At 42.7% G+C, this 21,813-nt stretch overlaps 1 protein-coding gene across 1 annotated transcript in view; it reads left to right on the top strand.

Moving 5' to 3' along the window:
• SEMA3C (semaphorin 3C) overlaps positions 1-21,226 on the top strand; it is a 381,732-nt gene extending 360,506 nt beyond the window's left edge. Inside the window, exons 17-18 of the mRNA XM_060244661.1 lie at positions 10,466-10,596; positions 20,801-21,226. Of these exons, the coding sequence (XP_060100644.1) occupies positions 10,466-10,596; positions 20,801-21,214 (545 nt within the window). The 3' untranslated portion in view covers positions 21,215-21,226. The remainder of the gene's footprint in view (positions 1-10,465; positions 10,597-20,800) is intronic.
• Positions 21,227-21,813: the final 587 nt, after the last annotated feature.

Here is a 21,813-nt window from a genome sequence, read left to right on the forward strand (position 1 = left end):
TGAAGGAACATTGGGAAACAGATATTGGAGATAAAATCTTAGATGAAGATTGGGAGAGGATGTTTAGATTACCTCCCTTTGTTACAACATCTAGGTTAGTGCAGGAGCAGGGATTGAAGATGATACAGAAATGGTATTATACACCCATTAAGATGTATTATATTTCTAAATCAGGGAGTAAAAATTGTTGGAGGAAATGTGGAGAAATTGGAACTTTCGGTCACATGTGGTGGGATTGTCCCTTAGTGAAAAAATTCTGGTTGCAGGTTGGCATAGAGATGACAAAGATTATGGGATGGAAAATAAGTATATCTAAAGCAATGGCAATTATTAATTTGGATGGTGTGGGATTAAGATCAAAAGAGGATAGTAAATGGATTAATTTGATGTTAGTAGCAGCAAGACAAGTGATAGCAAGGAATTGGAAAGAAGCTGAGGAATTGACAATTAATCACTGGAGGGATAAAATGAATAATATAATTATTTTGGAGTATTTAACGATGAAGATACGAAGAATGAACGGATTAAAGGTTAGGGAACAGGAGGAGGGGTGGTTTAGGAAGATGGTGAGATATTTGGAAAAGTTTAAACAATTTAAGACTATTGGTTGGTTAATAAGAAAATGAATGGATAAGGTGTTTAAATAGAGTGATGGAGTTGTATTTGGATGAAATGTTAATAGTTATAAATTTATGGAATATTATAATGTATCTATGGCCTGGGACTCTCACAGAGGTGGATTGGTGTTGGAATATATAACAATAAAATTAAAAAAAAGAGAGAGAAAGTCGCCAGAGGAGAAGCCCACCAGTCAAGATTGTTTGTAAATAGCTGTGGTGGGAGACCATCTGGGCCTGGAGCCTTCCCTGCCTTCAAATGATTAGATGATTGATCTCATTAGGATTAACAGGGGAGGGCCATTCGTGTAGATGGGGAGGGATTTGTTCTTGCTGATCTGATACAATGGACAGAGGGTAAAAAAATAAGTGCTGGAAGTGGTCTATCCAGACCTCAGCAGGGATGGGATGTCTAAAACAATGGCTCTTCGTGTCAGAAGCACCAGTAACTAATGACCAGAAAAGCTTACTGTTAGAGGCAGTAGAGGCACTAATATGTAAATCCCAGTTCTTAATGCATAATTGTCTTTTCTTATTGGCCACTGTATCTCTGAGCTTATTTTTCAGTTCAAAGTAGCTCAAAGGCATATTGGCAGCAAGTCTGTTACGATAAGTGCGATATATTGCGCACAGTTGGTGTTTCAGTTTTTGCCATTCCTTATCATACCATGAGTCTGACTTCCAAACAGGGGAACTGGGTCTAGCAGATGATTGTTTTTTATAAAAGTTAATTATGGCAGAGGTTATATTGCTATAAATTTGGAGGGCCTCAGAAGGGTTTTCAGCTTCCACCAGTTGTTGGTTTAGTTCTGTTAATTTACTTGTTTGAAGCAACTGATTAATGCTCTCTCAAACTTTCTCTGACCATCTAACTCTTGGAGGGGCAGGCATATCAACAGGAACCAGAGATGAATGGCTAACAGCCTCCAATTTTAGTAATGGAATCAATGGGAAATGGGCACTGTCCAAGCTCTCACCCACTAAAAATCCACAATAAATTTTCTCAGATTGGGGGAAACAATAACATAGTCAACAACACTACTGCCTACTCTGGAACTAAAAGTGTATTCCTCCAGCAAGCCATGTGGTATAAACCCATTTCAAATAGATCTATTAGAGGGGATACAAAAGTTTACCATGAATACTCCCACTGGGGGTCTTTGGAGTCCTTGGAAAAATCAAGAATTCAGGGAGGGAATCGTGCAGGTCAAGACCCAGGGATTTACATAACACGTCATTATCTTTACCTATTCTAGCATTAAAATCGCCCAGGTATTCCTGCTCAAGGTTCTCAATATACATGCTGAAACGGTTCCATTGCGCTAAAAGGTCCCTTCTATTTAGACAAGGGGGTAGATATACATTAACCACTATTAACGTTAGGGCCGACAGTTTAAGCAGAAGCACCTGGGCCAGGGAAGAGCAGGGAGTCAGAGAAATAGCTTCTGCTTTAATCTGGTAAGAGATTAAGCAGCATAGGCCTGCTCTATAGCGGCCCATTTGCTTAAGCTTAACTGCTGGCATGGAATAGGATTTATAACCTTCAAACTGTATTTCACTCTGAGCCCAAGTTTCCTGGCATAATATAATATCAACTGGTTTGAGAAAAGTCCGAAAGTCTGTACTGTAAAGTTTTTCTTCCAACCTGCAATATTCCAGGATAAGATCTTTAGGACTGGTTCTTAGTCACCTTTGGATAGTCAATTGGACTTCGAAATCTTATCCAAAACTTTCCCGTGGTCAAGGAATACACTGCCATTTTGGGTGGAGTTTTTGGATTGGGAGAGGAGCCTCTGAGGGTGGATGTAATAAATCATCAGAGTTGGAAATGATTTGGGGCTCTGTTGAAGATGGTGGAGTATGATCAGTATCGTGGGAGGATGGATAGGTTCCAAAAACACGACATGGGAATTTAACTTGTCCTTCCGTACGAGGAACCAGCAAAATCAGAGTTGAGCAGGGCTCAGTAGTCAATGTACAAATGTCATTCACTCCAATCTGAGAACTGTCCTGCAGGGCTGAATCACAATTCTGATGCCAGCTTGCTTGCATTACCAACCTCTTAAGCAGTCCTCCACCTGACTCCGGATTATAAAGGACTACAGTGGGGATAGAGCAGTCTGCCTCCATGCTCTCATACAGTGTAGCATCTGCAAAACTAGAATGTCAATTCTGCTCTGATCTGCACTTGAGCAGCTGGGTCTTCAATAGCTCTAATCTATGACTCATTGCTGTTCCCTCTCAGGGAATTCCACAAATGCATCTTGGATTCCCTCTTCCATTGGAGCCACATCTGATAGCAGATGTGATAACTAAGGTGCAGATTTATTGTTTGCAGAGACTTGGCGAACAGCAGAGCTTTTCTGGTTGACTGCACTCATTGCTGCCCTTGCATGCTTCTTAGGCCTCATATGTGATCTAAGCCGGTGACTTTCTTCTTCATATCTCACTTCCGGGCAGAGAGGGACCAAAGTAGTGTTCATATAACAAATTTGCCGCAGGGCAAACAAAATATTAGAGAATTGGAAATAGGCTGTGAGGCTTTTGCGAGTTTTTTCGCAGATAAGGTCTCATCGCTCCGACACGACTTACCCGCTATAATTGATACAGTAGAAGAACTTGAGGCACCAAGCGCGTCTTTTGGTCCAATTTTGGATTCTTTCACTCCACTCAGCCTGGAGGAGGTCGACAGGATCCTTGTAGCTGTGCGCCCTACGACTTGTAGGTTGGACCCGTGCCCGTCTTGGCTTATAAAAGCGAGCCAGACGTGGCTGCGTGAACCACTACAAGGTATTGTCAACAGGTCCCTAGTAGAAGGGATCTTTCCCACGCCTCTTAAAGAGGCAGTGGTCTGCCCTCTCTTAATAAAACCATCAGCGGACCCGGCCGTATTGGCGAACTATCGGCCGGTGTCGAACCTTCCCTTTTTGGGTAAGGTTATAGAGCGGGCGGTGGCCATTCAGCTACAGGGGTTCCTGGAGGACACTTCCGCACTGGATCCATTCCAGTCCGGCTTTCGGCCAGGTCACGGGACGGAGACGGTTCTGGTCGCCCTCATAGATGACCTCATGCGACATCTGGATCAGGGCGGCTCAGCGGTATTGCTGTTATTAGATCTGTCAGCCGCGTTTGATACGGTTGACCATCAGCTACTGACTAGCCGCCTTGCCGATGCGGGGATTCAGGGATCTGCCTCACAGTGGCTGACCTCTTTTCTCCAAGATCGGGGACAAAGGGTGGTGATCGGGGAGGAAGTATCCCAGAGGCACTCTCTTAGTTGTGGGGTGCCACAGGGAGCGGTCCTATTCCCGATGCTATTCAACATCTATATGCGCCCCCTTGCCCAGATTGTCAGGAGGTATGGACTGAGTTGTCATCAATATGCGGATGACACCCAGCTTTATCTATTGATGGGCGGCCAGTCCGACTGTACCCCGGAAAATCTAGACCTGGCTCTACAAGCCGTGGCATCTTGGCTCAGGCTGAGTCGACTGAAACTGAATCCGACAAAGACGGAAGTTCTCTACCTGAGTCGGGGTGGTCCAAGGAGAGAGATCCATCTGCCGACTCTTGTCGGGGTGCCATTAACACCGGTCCCTAAGGTCAGGAGTTTAGGCGTGCTCCTTGAGTCCTCCCTTACAATGGAGGCCCAAGTAGCAGCCGCTGTTAGATCTGCCTTTTTTCATCTTCGGCGGGCACGGCAGCTGGCTCCTTTTCTGGAGCACAATGATTTAGCGATGGTAATCCATGCTACGGTCACCTCAAGAATAGATTACTGTAATGCTCTCTACATGGGGCTACCCTTGACGCAAACCCGGAGACTACAGCTAGTGCAGAATGCTGCGGCACGGCTGTTAATGAGGCTGCCACGATGGGAGCACATTCAGCCAGTGCTAAAAGAGCTGCACTGGCTACCTGTTGTGTTCCGAGTTCGCTTCAAGGTGTTGGTATTGACCTTTAAAGCCCTTTATGGTCAGGGACCTGCATATCTACGGGACCGCCTTTCTCCGCATATCCCCCAGAGAGCACTGCGTTCAGGGGCAAAAAATCTACTCTCGGTCCCCGGACCAAAAGAAGCCAGGCTATGCGTGACAAGATCTAGGGCTTTTTCGGTGGCAGCACCAGAGCTTTGGAATGCTCTTCCAGAAGCCATACGGGCCCTGCGGGATCTGTCTGCGTTCCGCAGGGCCTGTAAGACCGAGTTGTTCAAGCAGGCCTTTGATGCTTGATGGAAAGATGGCTGCCACCAGACATCACACAGAATGCCGGTGATCACTGTTTGGAATTTTAACGCCGCTTATAATGTATAGATTCAGCACTATATAATGGTTTTAAAATTTGTAATTGTAATATCCCAAATAAATAAAATATGTTTTAAATTGGAAAATGTAAATTATGGTTTTATATATTTTATTGGTTTAATTGTGCAGATGATACTGTGAGCCGCCCTGGGTCCGCTTGCGGAGAGGGCGGGATATAAGTCAAATGTAATAAATAAAATAAATAAATAAATATAAACATGGGTTGGAAAAATCCCTTTGGACATCAAGTGCCCTTTATTTCTAAGAAGGATTGAGGGGATTTTTGGACTACTGAAGGATAGTATAACTCTCTGTGTCTGATGCATTCTGGGCAACAGTTCTAAATCTTGGTTGCTCAATAAGGCCATTAAGTGCTTTTTTACCAGCATTTTTGAGTTCCAAGGGGGGGGGGGGTATTTCCATTATATTTACAGAGAGTCAAATTAACCTTGGTAGCTAATAGTACTAGCTGATAGTTCCTCTCACAATTATTCAACCCCAGCTGTTGTGAACCAGTTGTAGCTATTAGCTCCTTGTCTCTGGTAGGCATGTCCTTTGGAAGAAGAGGGGATTGCTGTGTAAGCACCTTGGTCTCTCCATTCTTAAGTACTTCAGTCTTCCTATCAGAAATATTTGTTAGGATGCTACTAATAGAGTCCATTTTATAGTGCAGCAGATGGATCATTTTACAAAGGTGGTCAATAGTTCTAGCAGTCACTTGTAAAATCTCAGAAAGCCCAGCCCCAGCACCCACGTTCTCAATACCTTTAAGATGGCCTGGCTGGTTCTCACCCAGAGCAAAGCTCCCAGCTTAAGCTTCCAACTCAGGAAGTGATTCATTTAAATCAGCAACAATTTCCGTGGGGAAATTTTCCAGCACCGCAAACTGGTTACAGGTAGGAATCTGACATGGGTAGAAATTGTTAATCTTCAGTTGTTTGGAAGAGGGTATGGCACAGTCCTCTTCCTCTCTCCCATGTTTAAATGTTTCCATGGTTAAGGCTAGTATGCCCCAAAACCTTAGGAAGCTCGAAGACCTGCTACAAAATGTGCCCAGCAGTGAGAGACTTTTTTCCTCCAAAAAAAGTTAGTAAGGTCAGCAATCAAACACTTCACTGTAACAGCACACACATACATATACACACATATATATGCACACACACATACACACATATATATATACATATATATACCGTGGCTAATAGCCACTGATGGACCTCTGCTCCATATTTTTATCTAACCCCCTCTTGAAGGTGGCTATGCTTGTAGTCACCACCACCTCCTGTGGCAGTGAGTTCCACATGTTAATCACCCTTTGGGTGAAGAAGTACTTCCTTTTATCCGTTTTAACCTGACTGCTCAGCAATTTCATCGAATGCCCGCGAGTTCTTGTATTGTGAGAAAGGGAGAAAAGTACTTCTTTCTCTACTTTCTCCATCCCACGCATTATCTTGTAAACCTCTATCATGTCACCCCGCAGTTGACGTTTCTCCAAGCTAAAGAATCCCAAGCGTTTCAACCTTTCTTCATAGAGAAAGTGTTCCAGCCCTTTCATCATTCTAGTTGCCCTTTTCTGGACTTTCTCCAATGCTATAATATCCTTTTTGAGGTGCGGTGACTAGAATTGTACACAGTATTCCAAATGAGACCGCACCATCGATATATACAGGGGCATTATGATACTGGCTGATTTGTTTTCAATTCCCTTCCTAATCATTCCTAGCATGGCGCTGGCCTTTTTTATTGCAATTTTTATTTTTTGATCCACAAGAGGACTTGACGCCCACTCACCCAGCCTCGACAGATCCCTTTGGAGTGCCTCACAATCCTCTCTGGTTCTCACCATCCTGAACAATTTAGTGTCATCTGCAAACTTGGCCACTTCACTGCTTACTCCCAACTCCAGATCATTAATGAACAAGTTAAAGAGCATGGGACCCAGCACTGAGCCCTGCGACACCCCACTGCTTACCATCCTCCACTGTGAAGACTGCCCATTTATACTCACTCTCTGCTTCCTATTAATTAGCCAGTTTTTGATCCACAAAAGGACCTGTCCTTTTACTCCATGACTCGAGGTTACTAACGAGCCTTTGATGAGGAATTTTATCAAAAGCTTTCTGGAAGTCAAGGTAAACAACATCTATTGGGTCCCCTTTGTCCACATGTTTGTTCACCCCCTCAAAGAACTGTAACAGGTTAGTGAGGCAAGATCTTCCCTTACAGAACCCATGCTGAGTCTTCCTCAATAACTCGTGTTCATCAATGTGCCTACTCATTCTGTACTTGATAATGCTTTAAACCAACTTTCCCAGTATTGAAGTCAGACTGACTGGCCTGTAATTTCCTGGATCTCCTCTGGAACCCTTTTTAAAGATGGGGGTGACATTTGCTACCTTCCAGTCCTCAGGAACGGAGGCAGATTTCAATGAAAGATTACATATTTTTGTCAGGAGATCCACAAGTTCAACTTTGAGTTCTTTCAGAACTCTTGGATGTATGCCATCCGGACCTGATGACTTATTAGTTTTTAATTCGTCAATCAGTTGTAAAACATCCTCTCTTGTCACCTCAATTTGACTCAGGTCTTTCAGCACCTCTTCTAAAATTAGTTGTTCTGGAGCGGGCAAACACTTCTCATCTCCCACAGTGAAGACGGAGGCAAAAAATGCATTCAGCTTCTCAGCCATTTCCCTATCCTCCTTCAGTAATCCTTTTATCCCTTGGTCATCCAAGGGGCCCACTGTCTCCCTGACTGGTTTTCTTCTTCTAATATATTTGAAGAAATTTTTATTGTTGGTCTTTATGTTTTTTGCAATATGCTCCTCATAATCCCTTTTTGCCTGCCTGATCACAATCTTGCATTTGATTTGCCATAGCCTGTTTTCCCTTTTATTAATCTCCATTGGACTGGTTTTCCACAGCTAAAAGGAGTCCTCCTTACCTTTTACAGCTTCCATTACTTTGCTTGTTAACCATGCAAGCCTTTTCTTATACATGTTTGTGCCTTTCCCAACTTGTGGTATATATTTTATCTGAGCTTCTAGGATTGTAGTTTTAAATAGCCTCCAAGCTTCCCCAAGGGTTTTGACTGTATTTTCCTTTCCTTTCAGTTTCCTCTTCACATGCCTCCTCATCTCAGAGAATTTACCCCTTTTAAAGTTAAACGTGGTTATGCTGGTCTTTTGGGGCATCTCCCTATTTATACAAATGGTGAAATCAACAACATTATGGTTACTGCTCCCAAGCAGTGTGATCACTTTTACATCTCTCACCAAGTCTCGGCCATTACTTAGGACCAAATCCAGGATCGCCCCACCCCTGTGGTGTAAAGTGCCATCAAGTCACAGCTGACTTACAGTAAGCCCATGGGGTTTTCAAGGCAAGAGTCTTTCAGCAATGGCTTGCCATTGCCTGCCTCTGAACTATGACCCAGGACTTCCTTGATGGTCTTCCATCCAAGTGGTAACTAGGGACAAGTCTTCTTAACTTCCAAGAACTGATGAGATCAGGCTAGCTTGGGCCATCCAAATCAAAGCCTTCCATAAACTTGTCTAAATGTTACTGATGTGTGAAATGGCAACATAATGTGTGAAAGCTAATTACCTTCATGCCCTGCTTGAGTCCTCCCCAGGGTAGCATGTTGGACTCTGTGGGAAACAAGATGTTGAATTAGATGGACTTTTGATCTGACCTAGCAGGACTATTATGTCATTCTTATAATGTGACCAAAAGGTGCTTGGTATTCTGGTCATCAATATCCTGGGGCTAGCACTTCTCAGAATCAAAGGCATATTTTAAAATGTTTCTTAGCAAGTTAAATGATCTTAAAAACAATGAAGCAAATGCATAATCAGAAAAGTCATTACATTTTTTTTTAAGCCCATGCATGATAGGGGTTTTATTTCAGATTGTGAGGCACACTTCATATTTGATCCCACTATTTAAGATTATGCAAGGCCATAAAATTTTAACTATAATGAGTATGATTTCTAAAAATAGAAAGCCAGTCACTACTAGATTGCAACAAGCACCGTATTCATAAAGGTAGCTATGCTTGCTAAATTCCTTTTGTGTTTCAATATATTTAGTCATAAAAACTCATTTGTTTTCTAGGGCTATGCCAAACATTTGCATGTGAACATTTTTAGGGCAATAATATTCCACCAAATCCTTCATTACATCCTGCTCGTTGTAGTCATTGTTTCCCTTTGTGACTGCTGCTTCATTGCTATTTGTTTTATAGATTTTTATTGCTTCTTGAAATGTTCACAGTCAGTTGGATATTGTGTAATATTTGTGAAGATGTCATGATGCCATGTATACAGTCAGATATGTGCAGGGGTGGAATTCTAGCAGGAGCTCCTTTGCATATTAGGCCATACACCTCTGATTTAGCCAATCCTCCAAGAGCTTACAAGGCTCTTTTTCATAAGGACTTGGAGGATTGGCTACATCAGGGTTGTGTGGCCTACTATGCAAAGGAGCTCCTGCTAGAATTCCACCCTTGACTGTGTGAGACATCCCTGAAAGTTCACCTGTTTTATCTTTCCTCTATTCCAGGGGTGGTCACTGGTAGCTCTCCAGATGTTTTTTGCCTACAGCTCCCATCAACCCCAGCCATTGGCCATGCATTGGCAAAAAAACATCTGGAGAGCTACCGTTGGCCACCCCTGCTGTCGATTCCATTGTTTTTAGCATGTTGTAGTATAAGAGCCTAAGTTGGTGCTAAACATGATAAAACAAAGCAAGGTATTTTGAAAAGCAAAAACTGAAACAAAGCTTTGAAGTAGGTTGGCAAATAATGGTTATGGTCTGCATTAGCACCTGCATGGATGTCACACCACATCATAATTAAACTGAACTTTTGACGTGAGGGCCAAGTCATGTACAAGAGAGTAGGCAGCAGTGTGCAAACCTACAGCATGTTCACAATGCCCTATCTAAGCGACGTGATTTACAAAATAACATTTCCAGTAAAATAGATTATTTTGCCCATGCATAACGTTCTTCTGAATGTTATTGGCCTGAAATTAATCTGGTTTGGTACACTTAAAAGTTCTAGCAATACTGTAATGCCTTTCAAAGAACCATGATTCAGTTGTCAAGTCTGTATGTAACTCTGGCTAAGTCAGAGAGCATTCTGGGTAGAACCAAAGTATATTCAATTGCTGCTAGCTTGTACCTTCCCTACCCCTCACTTCCTGTAATGAGTGTCCTTGCTTTGAAATGGAAAGATGTGAAAGTCTTATCTGTGCCTTTTCAGGCCTGGTCTCCGAAGGGAGTCAGGAGCCTGCTACGATCAAGGCCACGCAAGCCTAAGAACGAATTGGTAACATCAATGTGTGAATGCGCCCTGCATAATCCTCCCCCCTTAGGAATCTCTTTGAAGTGTCCCATATATGCAATGCATTTACAGGTTATTCTTTAGTCTTTCAATGCTGGCCTAGCCTCAAGTAACAGTATCAATAAAGTAGTTTCTTTGTATCAACGACTCGGTATTGAATCTGCTGACTTGACATCGGTTTGACTTTTTTCACATCCTAGCTTACCGCAGTGCTGCAGAGGTCATTCAGTATGGAGTCAAGAACAACACCACGTTCCTGGAATGCACACCTAAATCTCCACAGTCCACGATTAAATGGCTCTTACAAAAAGACAATGACAGAAGGAAAGAGGTGAGTTATCTTAATCACATGTATTGAAAGTACAAAGTGTATGGGAGAAGAGGCAACTTTTCAGCCCCAGAACCCCTCCCAATAAAAGCACAACATTCACCTATGAAGATGTGAAAGCAAGCAAAAGGAGGGAGGGAAAGACAGATGAGTGTTGTGCTTGGTTACACACACTGGGACCAAGTCTAATACCAGCACTACTACCAGTGCTTTGGGTGCCTGTGTTGGGCCTTACTGCCAGGTGCATGGGCCAAGGAGGTGATGATGGGCATAAGCCTTGCCTGTTACCTTTTCCTATACTGCTGGCTAGCTCCATCAGTACTGACAGCACCTCAGGGGCTTTCCTCAGTTGTGTGAGTAGGGTATGTCCACCAAGGAAATCAAGACAGTGCACAGGCCTGGCACACTGAGCCTGCTCCAGCGGGGAGGGCGGGATATAAATCCAATAAACCTCAAACCTTAAAATGGTCGGCTGTGCCACTTTATTGATGCATCTGCCTGGGGTTGTCTACACTGGTGTGGAATTGTGATGGTTAGCACTGTTGCTTAAATTAAAAACAATGAGACGCTCTCCAAAATATCCAAGCCTTTCTGACAATGTAGCACAAAAGTCCCAGCAAAAGCTGAAAACTAGCAGGACTCTTTATAAGCACTCTTCAACCGTGAGGATGTATTCACAATGAGGATGGTACCGTAATTTTTTCATGCTTGTGGAACACAGTCTTGTATGAAAGGGGGATTCTCATCTGCATTAATAATTTGACTATGGAACCAGAAGTAGCAGTTCTTCCAGATTAGTTGATGTAATTGGCCACTTCACATATGAGAATAAGCCTCCTATACTGGTAATAGGGAAGTATAAAGTTGCACAAAATAATGAATTATGTGAGTTATTTGCATATCTAATATGTACAATCCTTCTTCTTTAGAAGAGGGTGGAAAGACTGCATGAAGGTGTAGATATACAACTCATGTCACACATTTTGTATGTGTGAGAAACTGTGAGCACTCATGCCTCACCATCATATATACCAGAGCTTACTTTTGGTAAATGTATGAACTGCTCTTTAAATGCAAGGTTGTGATCTTGGTGTGGTGGTTCCTCTGGATTTTACAAATCAACTTCCAAGCATCAAAGAACTTCAGCACTAGAACAATGACACCTGAGTCTTGTGATGGAACTGCTACTTCTGCTCCTTAAATTTAGGTTGTTTTGGATTCCAAGCTCACAGATGAGGTGGACTCTTGATTTTATGCAAATTGCTGCATCTTGAATGTGTTTATACTCAAATACCACATTCTAAGCACTGAAGATGAATAAAGTCTGGGCAAGATCCAGCTAAAAGTTATGCCCCATTGATTTCAATGAAGGAGCTAATTAGGTGCTTAACTCTCTTCCACCAAAATTTGTTGTTGTTGCTCAGTCCCACAGTTGAGTCCAACTCTTTGTGACCCCATGGACAAAGTCATACCAGGCCCTCCTGTCTTCCACTATCCTCTGAAATCTGCTCAAATTCGTGTTTGTTACATCAGTAACGCTGTCCAGCCATCTCACCTTTTGCTGTCCCCTTCTTCTTTTGCCTTCTGTCTTTCCCAGCATCAGGATCTTCTAATTTGGTGGCCAAAGTATTTGAGCTTCAGCTTCAGCATCTGACCTTCCAGGGAACAGTCAGGGTTAATTTCCCTTAGGACTGACTGATTTGATCTTCTTGAAGTCCAAGGGACTCTCAAGATTCTTCTCCAGCACCACAGCTCAAAAGCATCTATTCTTCTGCACTCGGCCTTCCTTATGGTCCAGCTCTCACAGCCATACATTACTACTGGGAATACCATCTCTTTGACTATACGGACTTTTGTTGGCAGGGTGGTGTCTCTACTTTTTATTATGCTGCCATAGCTGTCCTCCCAAGGAGCAAACGTTTTTTTTTTTTTTAATTTCATGACTACAGCCACCATCTGTAGTGATCTTGGATCCCAGAAATGTGAAGTCTGTCACTACTTCCATGTCTTCCCCTTCTATTTGCTATGGTGTGATGGGGCCGGATGCCATGATCTTAGTTTTTTTCATGTTGAGTTTCAAGCCTACTTTTGTGATCTCCTCTTTCACCCTCAACAAGAGGTTCTTTAGGTCCTTCTCACTTTCTGCCATTAGAGTGGTGTCATCAGCATATCTGAGGTTGTTGATGCTTTTCCCAGCAATCTTAATTCCAGCTTCTGTTTCATCCAGACCAGCATTCCGCACGATGTACTCTGCATATAAATTAATTAAGCAGGGTGACAATATACATCCTTGTCGGACCTCCTTTCTTATTCTAAACCAATCAGTTGTTCCATATCCCATTCTGACAGTTGCTTCTTGACCCTTATACAGGTTTCTCAGGAGACATGTGAGGTGGGCTGGTACTCCCATCTCTTTAAGGACTTGCCACAGTTTGTTGTGATCCACACAATCAAAAGGCTTTAGCATAGTCAATGTAGCAGAATTAGAGGGCGATCCTGGATTTGGTCCTAACTGATGCCCAATACCTGGTGAGAGATGTAAAAGTGATTGCAACCGCTTGGGAGCAGTGACCAACATGTTATTGATTTCACCATTTGTATGAATAGGGAGTTGCCCCAAAAGACCAACACAACCACTTTTAACTTTAAAAAGGGGTAAATTCTCTGAGATGAGGAGGCATGTGAAGAGGAAACTGAAAGGAAAAGTAAATAGAGTCAAAACCCTTGGGGAACCTTGGAGGCTATTTAACAGTACAATCCTAGAAGCTCAGATAAAATATATACCACAAGTTAGGAAAGGCACAAATAGGTATAGAAAAAGACCTGCATGGTTAACAAAGTAATGGAAGCTGTAAAAGGTAAGAAGGATTCCTTTAAGCGATGGAAATCTAGTCCAAGTGAGGCTAATAAAAGGGAACACAGGCTGTGGCAAATCAAATGCAAGACGGTGATCAGGCAGGCAAAAAGGGACTATGAGGAATATATTGCAAAAAACATAAAGACAACCAATAAAAATTTCTTCAAATATATTAGAAGCAGGAAACCAGCCAGGGCCCTTGGATGACCAAGGGGTAAAAGGAGGATAGGGAAATGGCTGAGAAGCTGAATGCATTTTTTGCCTCAGTCTTCACTGTAGATGATAAGAATTGTTTGCCCACTCTAGAACTGCTAATTTTGGAAGGGGTGTTGAAGGATCTGAGTCAGATTGAGGTGATGAGAGAAGAGGTCCTACAACTGATAGACAAATTAAAAACTAAGTCACCAGGCCCAGATGGCATACATCCAAGTGTTCTGAAAGAACTCAAAGTTGAACTTGTGGCTCTCCTGACAAAAATATGTAATCTTTCATTTAAATCTTCCTCCGTTCCTGAGGACTGGAAGGAAGCAAATGTCACCCCTATCTTTAGAAAGGGTTCCAGAAGAGATACGGGAAATTACAGACCAGTCTGTCTGACTTCAATATCGGGAAAGCTGGTAGAAACCTCTATCAAAGACAGAATTAGTAGGCACATTGATGAACACTAGTAATTGAGGAAGACTCAGCATGGGTTCTGTAAGGGAACATCTTGTCTCACTAACCTGTTAGAGTTCTTTGGGTGGATGATCAAATATGTGGACAAGGGGGACCCAATAGACTTCCAGAAAGCTTTTGTTAAAGTTCCTCATCAAGGGCTCCTTAGTAAGCTCATGAGTAATGTAGTAAAAGGACAAGTCCTCTTGTGGATCAAAAATGGCTAATTAATAGTATAAAGGGGCAATTTTCGCAGTGAAAGACGGTAAGCAGTGGAGTGCTGCAGGGCTCAGTATTGGGTCCCATGTTCTTTAACTTTTTCATTAATGATTTGGAGTTGGGAGTGAGCAGTGAAGTGGCTAAGTTTGCAGATGACACTAAATTGTTCAGGGTGGTGAGAACCAGAGAGGATTGTGAGGCACTCCAAACGGATCTGTCGAGGCTGGGTGAGTGGGCATCAACGTGGCAGATGAGGTTCAATATTGCCAAGTGCAAAGTAATGCACATTGGGGCCATAAATCCTAGCTATAAATACGAGTTCATGGGGTGTGAACCTGCAAAAACTGACCAAGAGAGAGATCTTGGGGTTGTGGTAGATAACTCACTGAAAATGTCAAGACAGTGTGTGATTGCAATAAAAAAAAGGCCAACACCATGCTGGGAATTATTAGGAAGGGAACTGAAAACAAATCAGCCAGTATCATAATGCCCCTGTATAAATCAATGGTGCTGCCTCATTTGGAGTACTGTGTACAATTCTGGTCACTGCACCTCAAAAAAGATATTATTCATTTCATTTCATTTTATTCTATTTATATCCCGCCCTCCCCACCGAGGCGGCTTATAGCATTGGAATAAGTGCAGAAAAGGGCAGCTAGAATGATTAAAGTGTTGGAACACTTTCCCTATGAAGAAAGCTTAAAACGCTTGGGGGTCTTTAGCTTGTAGAAACGTCGACTGCGGGGTGACATAATAGAGGTTTACAAGATTATGCATGGGATAGAGAAGGTAGAGAAAGAAGTACTTTTCTTCCTTTCTCACAATACAAGAACTTGTGGGCATTCAATAAAATTGCTGAGCAGTCAGGTTAAAACTGATGAAAGGAAGTACTTCACCCAAAGGGTGATTAACATGTGGAATTCACTGCCATAGCAGCTACAAGCATAGACAGCTTTAAGAGGGGAATGGATAAGCATATGGAGCAGAGGTCCATCAGTGGCTATTAGCAACAGCTTATTGTTAGAACTCTTTTTCTGGGGCAGTGATGTTCTGTATTCTTGTGCTTTGAAGGGGCACAGTGGAAGGGCTTCTTGCCCCACTGGAGGACCTCTTGATGGCACTTGGGTTTTTTGGCCACTGTGTGACACAGAGTGTTGAACTGGATGGGCCTTTGGCCTGATCCAACACGGCTTCTCTTATGTTCTTAGTTTGAACATTCCTTGGCATTACCCTTCTTTGGGATTGGAATATAAACTGACCTTTTCAATTCTGTGGCCACTTTTGCATTTTGCTAGCATAATATGTGCATCACTTTAACAGCATTGTCTTTTAGGACTTTGAATAGCTCAATTGGGATACCGTCAACTCCGCTCGCTTTGTTGTTAGTAATGCTTTCTAAGGCCCATTTGACTTCACACTCCAGGATGTCTGGCTCAAGGTCAGCAATTTTACTGTCATGGTTGTCAAGGACATTGAGATCCTTCTTGTATAATTCTTCTGTGTATTCTTGCCACCTCTTCCTAATCTCTTCTGCTTCTGTTAGGTCCCTAACATTTTTGTCCTTTATCATGGCCATCTTTGCATGAAACGTTCCCTTGATTTCTCCAATTTTCTTGACGAGATCTCTTGTCCTTCCCATTCTGTTATTTTCCTCTTTTGCTTTCCATTGTTCCTTCAGGAAGGCCTTCTTATCTCTCCTTGCTGTTCTCTGGAAATCTGCTTTCAGTTGGGTGAATCTTTCCTTTTCATCTTTGCCTTTCGCTTTCCTTCTTTCCTCAGCTATTTGTAAAGCCTCATCAGACAGCCAGTTTGCTTTCTTGCATTTCTTTTCCTTTGGGATGGTTCTGATTGCTGCCTTCTGTACAATGTCATGAACCTCTATCCATAGTTCTTCGGGCACTCTGTCTATCAACTCTAGTTCCTTAAACCTATTCTTCACCTCTACTGTATATTCATAAGGGATGTGATCAAGATCAAACCTGAATGGTCTAATGGCTTCCCCAGTTTTTTTTCAGTTTAAGCCTGAATTTTGCAATGAGTAGTTCATGATCTGATCTGCAGTCAGCTCCAGGTCTTGTTTTTGCTGTCTGTAAGGAGCTTCTCCATCTTTGACTGCAGAGTATATAATCAATCTGATTTCTGTGTTGCCCATCAGGTGATGTCCATCATCTGAGTTAAATTCACCCATTCCTGTCCATTTTAGTTCACTGATTCCCAAGATGTCAATGTTCAGTCTTGCCATCTCTTGTTTGAGCACATCCAGTTTACCTTTATTCATAGATCTTACATTCCATGTTCCAATGCAGTATTGTTCTTTGGAACATTGGACTGTTCTTTCACCATCAGACACATCCACAGCTGAGCGTCCTTTCGGCTTTGGCCCAGCTGCTTTCCTCTTTCTGTGGTTACTTGTACTTGTCCTCTGTTCTTCCCCAGTAGCATATTGGGTACCTTTTGACCTGAGGGGCTCATCTTCCAGCACTAAATCTTTTGTTACTGTCCGTGGGGTTTTCTTGGCAAAGGATATTGGAGTGGGTTGCCATTTCCTTCTCCAGAGGATCACTTTTTGTCTAGGTTCTCAGCTATGGACTGTCCATCTTGAGTGGCCCTGCATGGCATAGCCCACAGCCTCACTGAACCACGCAAGCTCTCTTACCACATCAAGGCAGCAATCCAAGAGTGAAGACTTAAAAGTGGTGAACTTTGGCTAGATAATACCTGTGGTATGAAGCACAAAGATGGCTATGTGGGGAATGTCTCCTGTATTTTAAATGTGCTACTCATCGGAGAGAGGAACAAGGGTCATAGCATTCAGAAGTGCTATAGAGAAGATACATCTGAGGAGCAGGAGGAGAAGATGTTATGGAAAGCTTCTGCAGCATGGAATTAGTCTGAACTAAAAATACACACAGCTACAAGAATTTTCCTGACTGTGGTGTAATCATGTTTTCCATTACTGTGCTCTCCAAAGCTCTTGAATTTCAACTCTCTAATAACTGTATAAAGGGTGCCAGTTTTTCCCACATTTAGGGAAATTATTATATTTTACAATGTAAGGCAATTTCTTTACTGGTAACAAATGTGTTTATTTTGAGGGCAGAGTTGGAAACCTCAAGAGTAATTGAAAGCAATATGTTAGACTTTTCTTCCTTTTTTAGCATCCTTTGGATTGATAAAGATATAGCTGATGGATAGATGCTGTTCCTCAGACCTTACAGATTAAACTTCATGCTGGCTCTTGAAAGCCAAATAAATACTTTAAAAGGTCACATAGTTTTAGGGCTGCACATTTTATTTTCTTAGGTGTCAACGTAAGATGTGTCCTAACCTGGAAAGCCCAGGCAAACTCAATTTCTTCAGATCTCAGAAGCTAAGCAGGGCTGACCCTGGCAAGTATTTGGATGGGAGATGTCTTGAAATACCAGGGCCAGGATGGAGAGGCAGGCTGTATCAAGCCACCTCTCTGAAGGTCCCTGCCTCCCAGCCCTACTAGGGGTAGCCAAAAGGATGAAGATTGGTATACATCTAGTGCTTTGAGTGACTATTTGAGGAATAAGATTATACTTAGGAAACTATGTGTTAAAAAGAAGCCTGGTATGTTCCCTCAAAATTCAACACATGTACTTTTGTCTATAGACATTTATGTTTTTTTAACTTTTGACCCCTTACTTCCTTTGGAGGTTTTTGCTATAATATCTGGTCGCCGCACCTCAAAAAGGATATTATAGCATTGGAGAAAGTCCAGAAAAGGGCAACTAGAATGATGAAAGGGCTGGAACACTTTCTCTATGAAGAAAGGTTGAAACGCTTGGGACTCTTTAGCTTGGAGAAACGTCAACTGCGGGGTGACATGATAGAGGTTTACAAGATAATGCGTGGGATGGAGAAAGTAGAGAAAGAAGTACTTTTCTCCCTTTCTCACAATACAAGAACTCGTGGGCATTCGATGAAACTGCTGAGCAGTCAGGTTAAAACGGATAAAAGGAAGTACTTCTTCACCCAAAGGGTGATTAACATGTGGAACTCACTGCCACAGGAGGTGGTGGTGGCTACAAGCATAGCCACCTTCAAGAGGGGGTTAGATAAAAATATGGAGCAGAGGTCCATCAGTGGCTATTAGCCACAGTGTGTGTGTGTGTGTATACCGTATTTTTCGGACCATATGACACACTTTCCCCCCCCCCCAAAAAAAAAGTGTGGGAGGGAAGTGTGTGTGTCTTATGGTCCGAAGGTACGTACTTTCGGGGGGTGAGGGGGCGATCTGCTGCCTCTTCCTCCGATCCGGCGCTTCCCCTGCGCCTGCCTGCCTGGCTCCATCTTCTTCAGGCAAGCGCTGGGATCGCTCCACGTGGCCCCAGCGCTTTGCAAGCGCCGGCTGTGGAGAGGGCAGCGTGCTTCCTCCTTCCCTGTGTGCCTGCCTTCAGTTGTGATGTTTAAAGCAAGCGCTGGGATCGCTCCCTCCCCCCTCCCATCCCAGCGCTTGCTTTAAATATCACAACTGAAGCCAGGTACACAGGCAAGGAGGAAGCACGCTGCCCCCTCCGCAGCCGGCGCTTGCGAAGCACTGGGGCCACGTGGAGCGATCCCAGCGCTTGCCTGAAGAAGATGGAGCCAGGCAGGCAGGCGCGGGGGAAGCGCCGGATCGGAGGAAGAGGCAGCGGATCGCCCCCCAGGAGTAAGGTGCGTCCTATCCTCCGGAGCGCCTTATGGTGCGAAAAATACGATATATATATAATTTTTTTTGCCACTGTGTGACACGGAGTGTTGGACTGGATGGGCCATTGGCCTGATCTAACATGGCTTCTCTTATGTTCTTATGCTTTGTGGGTTTAGTTTTTCTTCCCCTCTCTTTGTGGTCGCCAGAAGTCAGGCATGACTTCCAGGCATGCATGTGTGCACTGACTCACACACAAATACAAAAAAAAATTAAAATAAGATGATGTAATATAATTTTCTTCTGCCCAGCACATAAATAATTACAGTTTATAGGATTTAAGATCATCATCATCTGGCATTGTGTATTGTATAGCCAGGAGATCCTAAGATTGTCTGGCAGCCAGAAGTTATAGTTCTTTTAGTGTTATAAGCCACTACGTGGTGAGCTGGACTTGTGTTGTTTTAAGACAAGAGACATTTCAGAGGTGGTTTGCCATTGCTAGCCTCTGTGTCACAACCCTGGCATTTCTTGGAGGCCACTCTTCCAAATACTAGCCAAGGCCAACTCTCCTTAGCTCTGAGTTCTGATAAGATCAGGCTAGCCTGGGCTATCAAGGTCAGGCCAAGAAGTGCAAGCAGATGAATAAGCAAACAGCTAATGCCTTAATAGGTCTTGAGATAAGTGCATTGCCAAGAGTTCGCTGGCTTGCAGAACTAAACACCTGAAGATATTTTTAAAATGTTTAATATCCCTTCTTCAGGCACAGTGAGTAGTAAGCAAGAATGAAGTTTAGTAAAGCAAGTAAGAGAGGAAGAAAGATGGGCTTGGGGAACAACATCTGTTCATTTTCAGTTTCCTTGTCATGGAGAAGAGAACACTAAAAAGTCCTCAGAAATGCTTCCAGCCTGATTCCCTCACTATGAGGTTTGCACCTATACAGTCAAGTTCTGCGATATCCCTGACTAAATACTGTTGGATTATTGTTCTTTGATGTTCTCTGTCAAGCATAAATGTACCACATAAAAAATAACTCATGTAGAACTAGCTCTTTGCCAAAAATTAAAATTTAGTTTTGTTGACATGCAGAAGGCTAGTTTTGAATGGATTTCGTTATCTGCAGTGCAGGAGTAAAAAACTGCACTGTTTTGTATATCCTAGAAATAAAGAGAGAAAAAGAGAATTTCAAAACAATCTGTCTATGAATCCAACAATAAGCTTTTGGCCTTAATTTGAAGGCCTTTCTGTTATTTTTTATATAATTGTCTATTTCTGCAACATAACCTCCAAATTAAATAAATCCCTTCAAAATTATCCTTTTGTATGCCAAAAATTAACACAAAAATTAAAAGCAGAATAAGTAATTTGAATGGCTTGGGTTTTTGTTTGTTTGCACACTATAGAACTTCATGATTGTATGCTTTTGTATCATAGAAACAAAAAAAAAAATCAAAATTAGACCTTTGCATACAGAAACTTAAAAAAAAAACTTAGTACACAAAGGGATAATTTTCAGGAGGTTTATTTCTGTTAACGTTTTGTTGTTGTTTTGGGGAGAAGTCTGCTTATATTGAGTTCCGTCTATCTCAGAGCCGCAGCTGCGTGCATGCACAGGGCTCTTTACAAAAACTCTCCAGTGTTTGCAGGGAGAAGAGGAGGATTCCCTTTTGGACTGCTCATCAGACCTCCTGCAGATTAGGTTTCTACCTGCTACAAGGAGCAGTCCAAAGCGGAAGACCCGGAATTTGTTTACATATCTCTGCCTGACAACATTTCCCAATAACTCCTTAAAGAACTTCCATTTTGCTTTGCATTGCTTCTAGGTCAAGCTTAATGAAAGGATCATAGGAACTGAACAAGGACTCTTGATCCGCTCAGTCCAGGATGCTGATCGAGGGCTTTACCACTGCGTTGCAACTGAAAATGGCTTCAAGCAGACAATCACAAAGATTAACTTCAGGGTATTAGATTCAGATATGGTGGCCTTCATGACTGACAAGTGGTCTCCATGGACCTGGGCCAGCTCCCTCCAGGCCTTACAGTTTCATCCAAAGGACTTGATTGGCACTTTCAGCCACTCGGAACTGCAGATGATTAATCAGTACTGCAAAGACACGCGACAGCTTGGGGAGCAGGTAGAAGATTCCCAGAGAATGAAAGGGGATTATGGGAAGTTAAAGGCCCTCATAAACAGCAGGAAAAGTAGAAACAGAAGAAATCAGTTACTTAGATCATAAAGTTTTGTCTTGGAACATCAGACTTTTCCCCTGTGCTCCCTTGAGGGTTTTTGTTTGTTTGTTTGTTTTCTTGCTTGATAGCAGCTTGTTTTAATGAAATGCAATCTATCTAAACCAAAGAGAAAAAACAGATCTGAAGAGATATTGTTTGTGAAGTGCCCGCTGAATCCAGATCCATCTTTACTGTAACTGTAAGCCCAATACGTTGCCTTAACTCAGATCCCCATAGGATATTGTTGTCAGTTAACTCTTCCCAAGCAGTAAAACAAACAAACAAAAGGTGCACTGACTGCCCATCTTGAATTTATGCAAGCTGGAAAGGAAAAGAAAGATGTTGAGTTAAAATGGATACATGAGTTTTGGGGATCTCCACATCAGGGGTGAAGGTAACTTAAATTTCTTACTGGCACTGCCTGTCTTGGAGGGCCTCCAAATAGGAGAAAGGGAAGGGTAGCACTTCAGGCAGTTTCTTACCAGTGCCACCCCATATCAACATATGATCGCCCCAATCTACAGGCATTTATCCCTCTGACTTGGGTATGCATCATGTTCTCTGATTATGGTAGGCTAGCTTGAAAAAACAGCAATCAAAGCATTAA

Source organism: Heteronotia binoei, chromosome 8 (assembly GCF_032191835.1).
Source record: "Heteronotia binoei isolate CCM8104 ecotype False Entrance Well chromosome 8, APGP_CSIRO_Hbin_v1, whole genome shotgun sequence".
Classification (NCBI taxonomy): domain Eukaryota; kingdom Metazoa; phylum Chordata; class Lepidosauria; order Squamata; family Gekkonidae; genus Heteronotia; species Heteronotia binoei.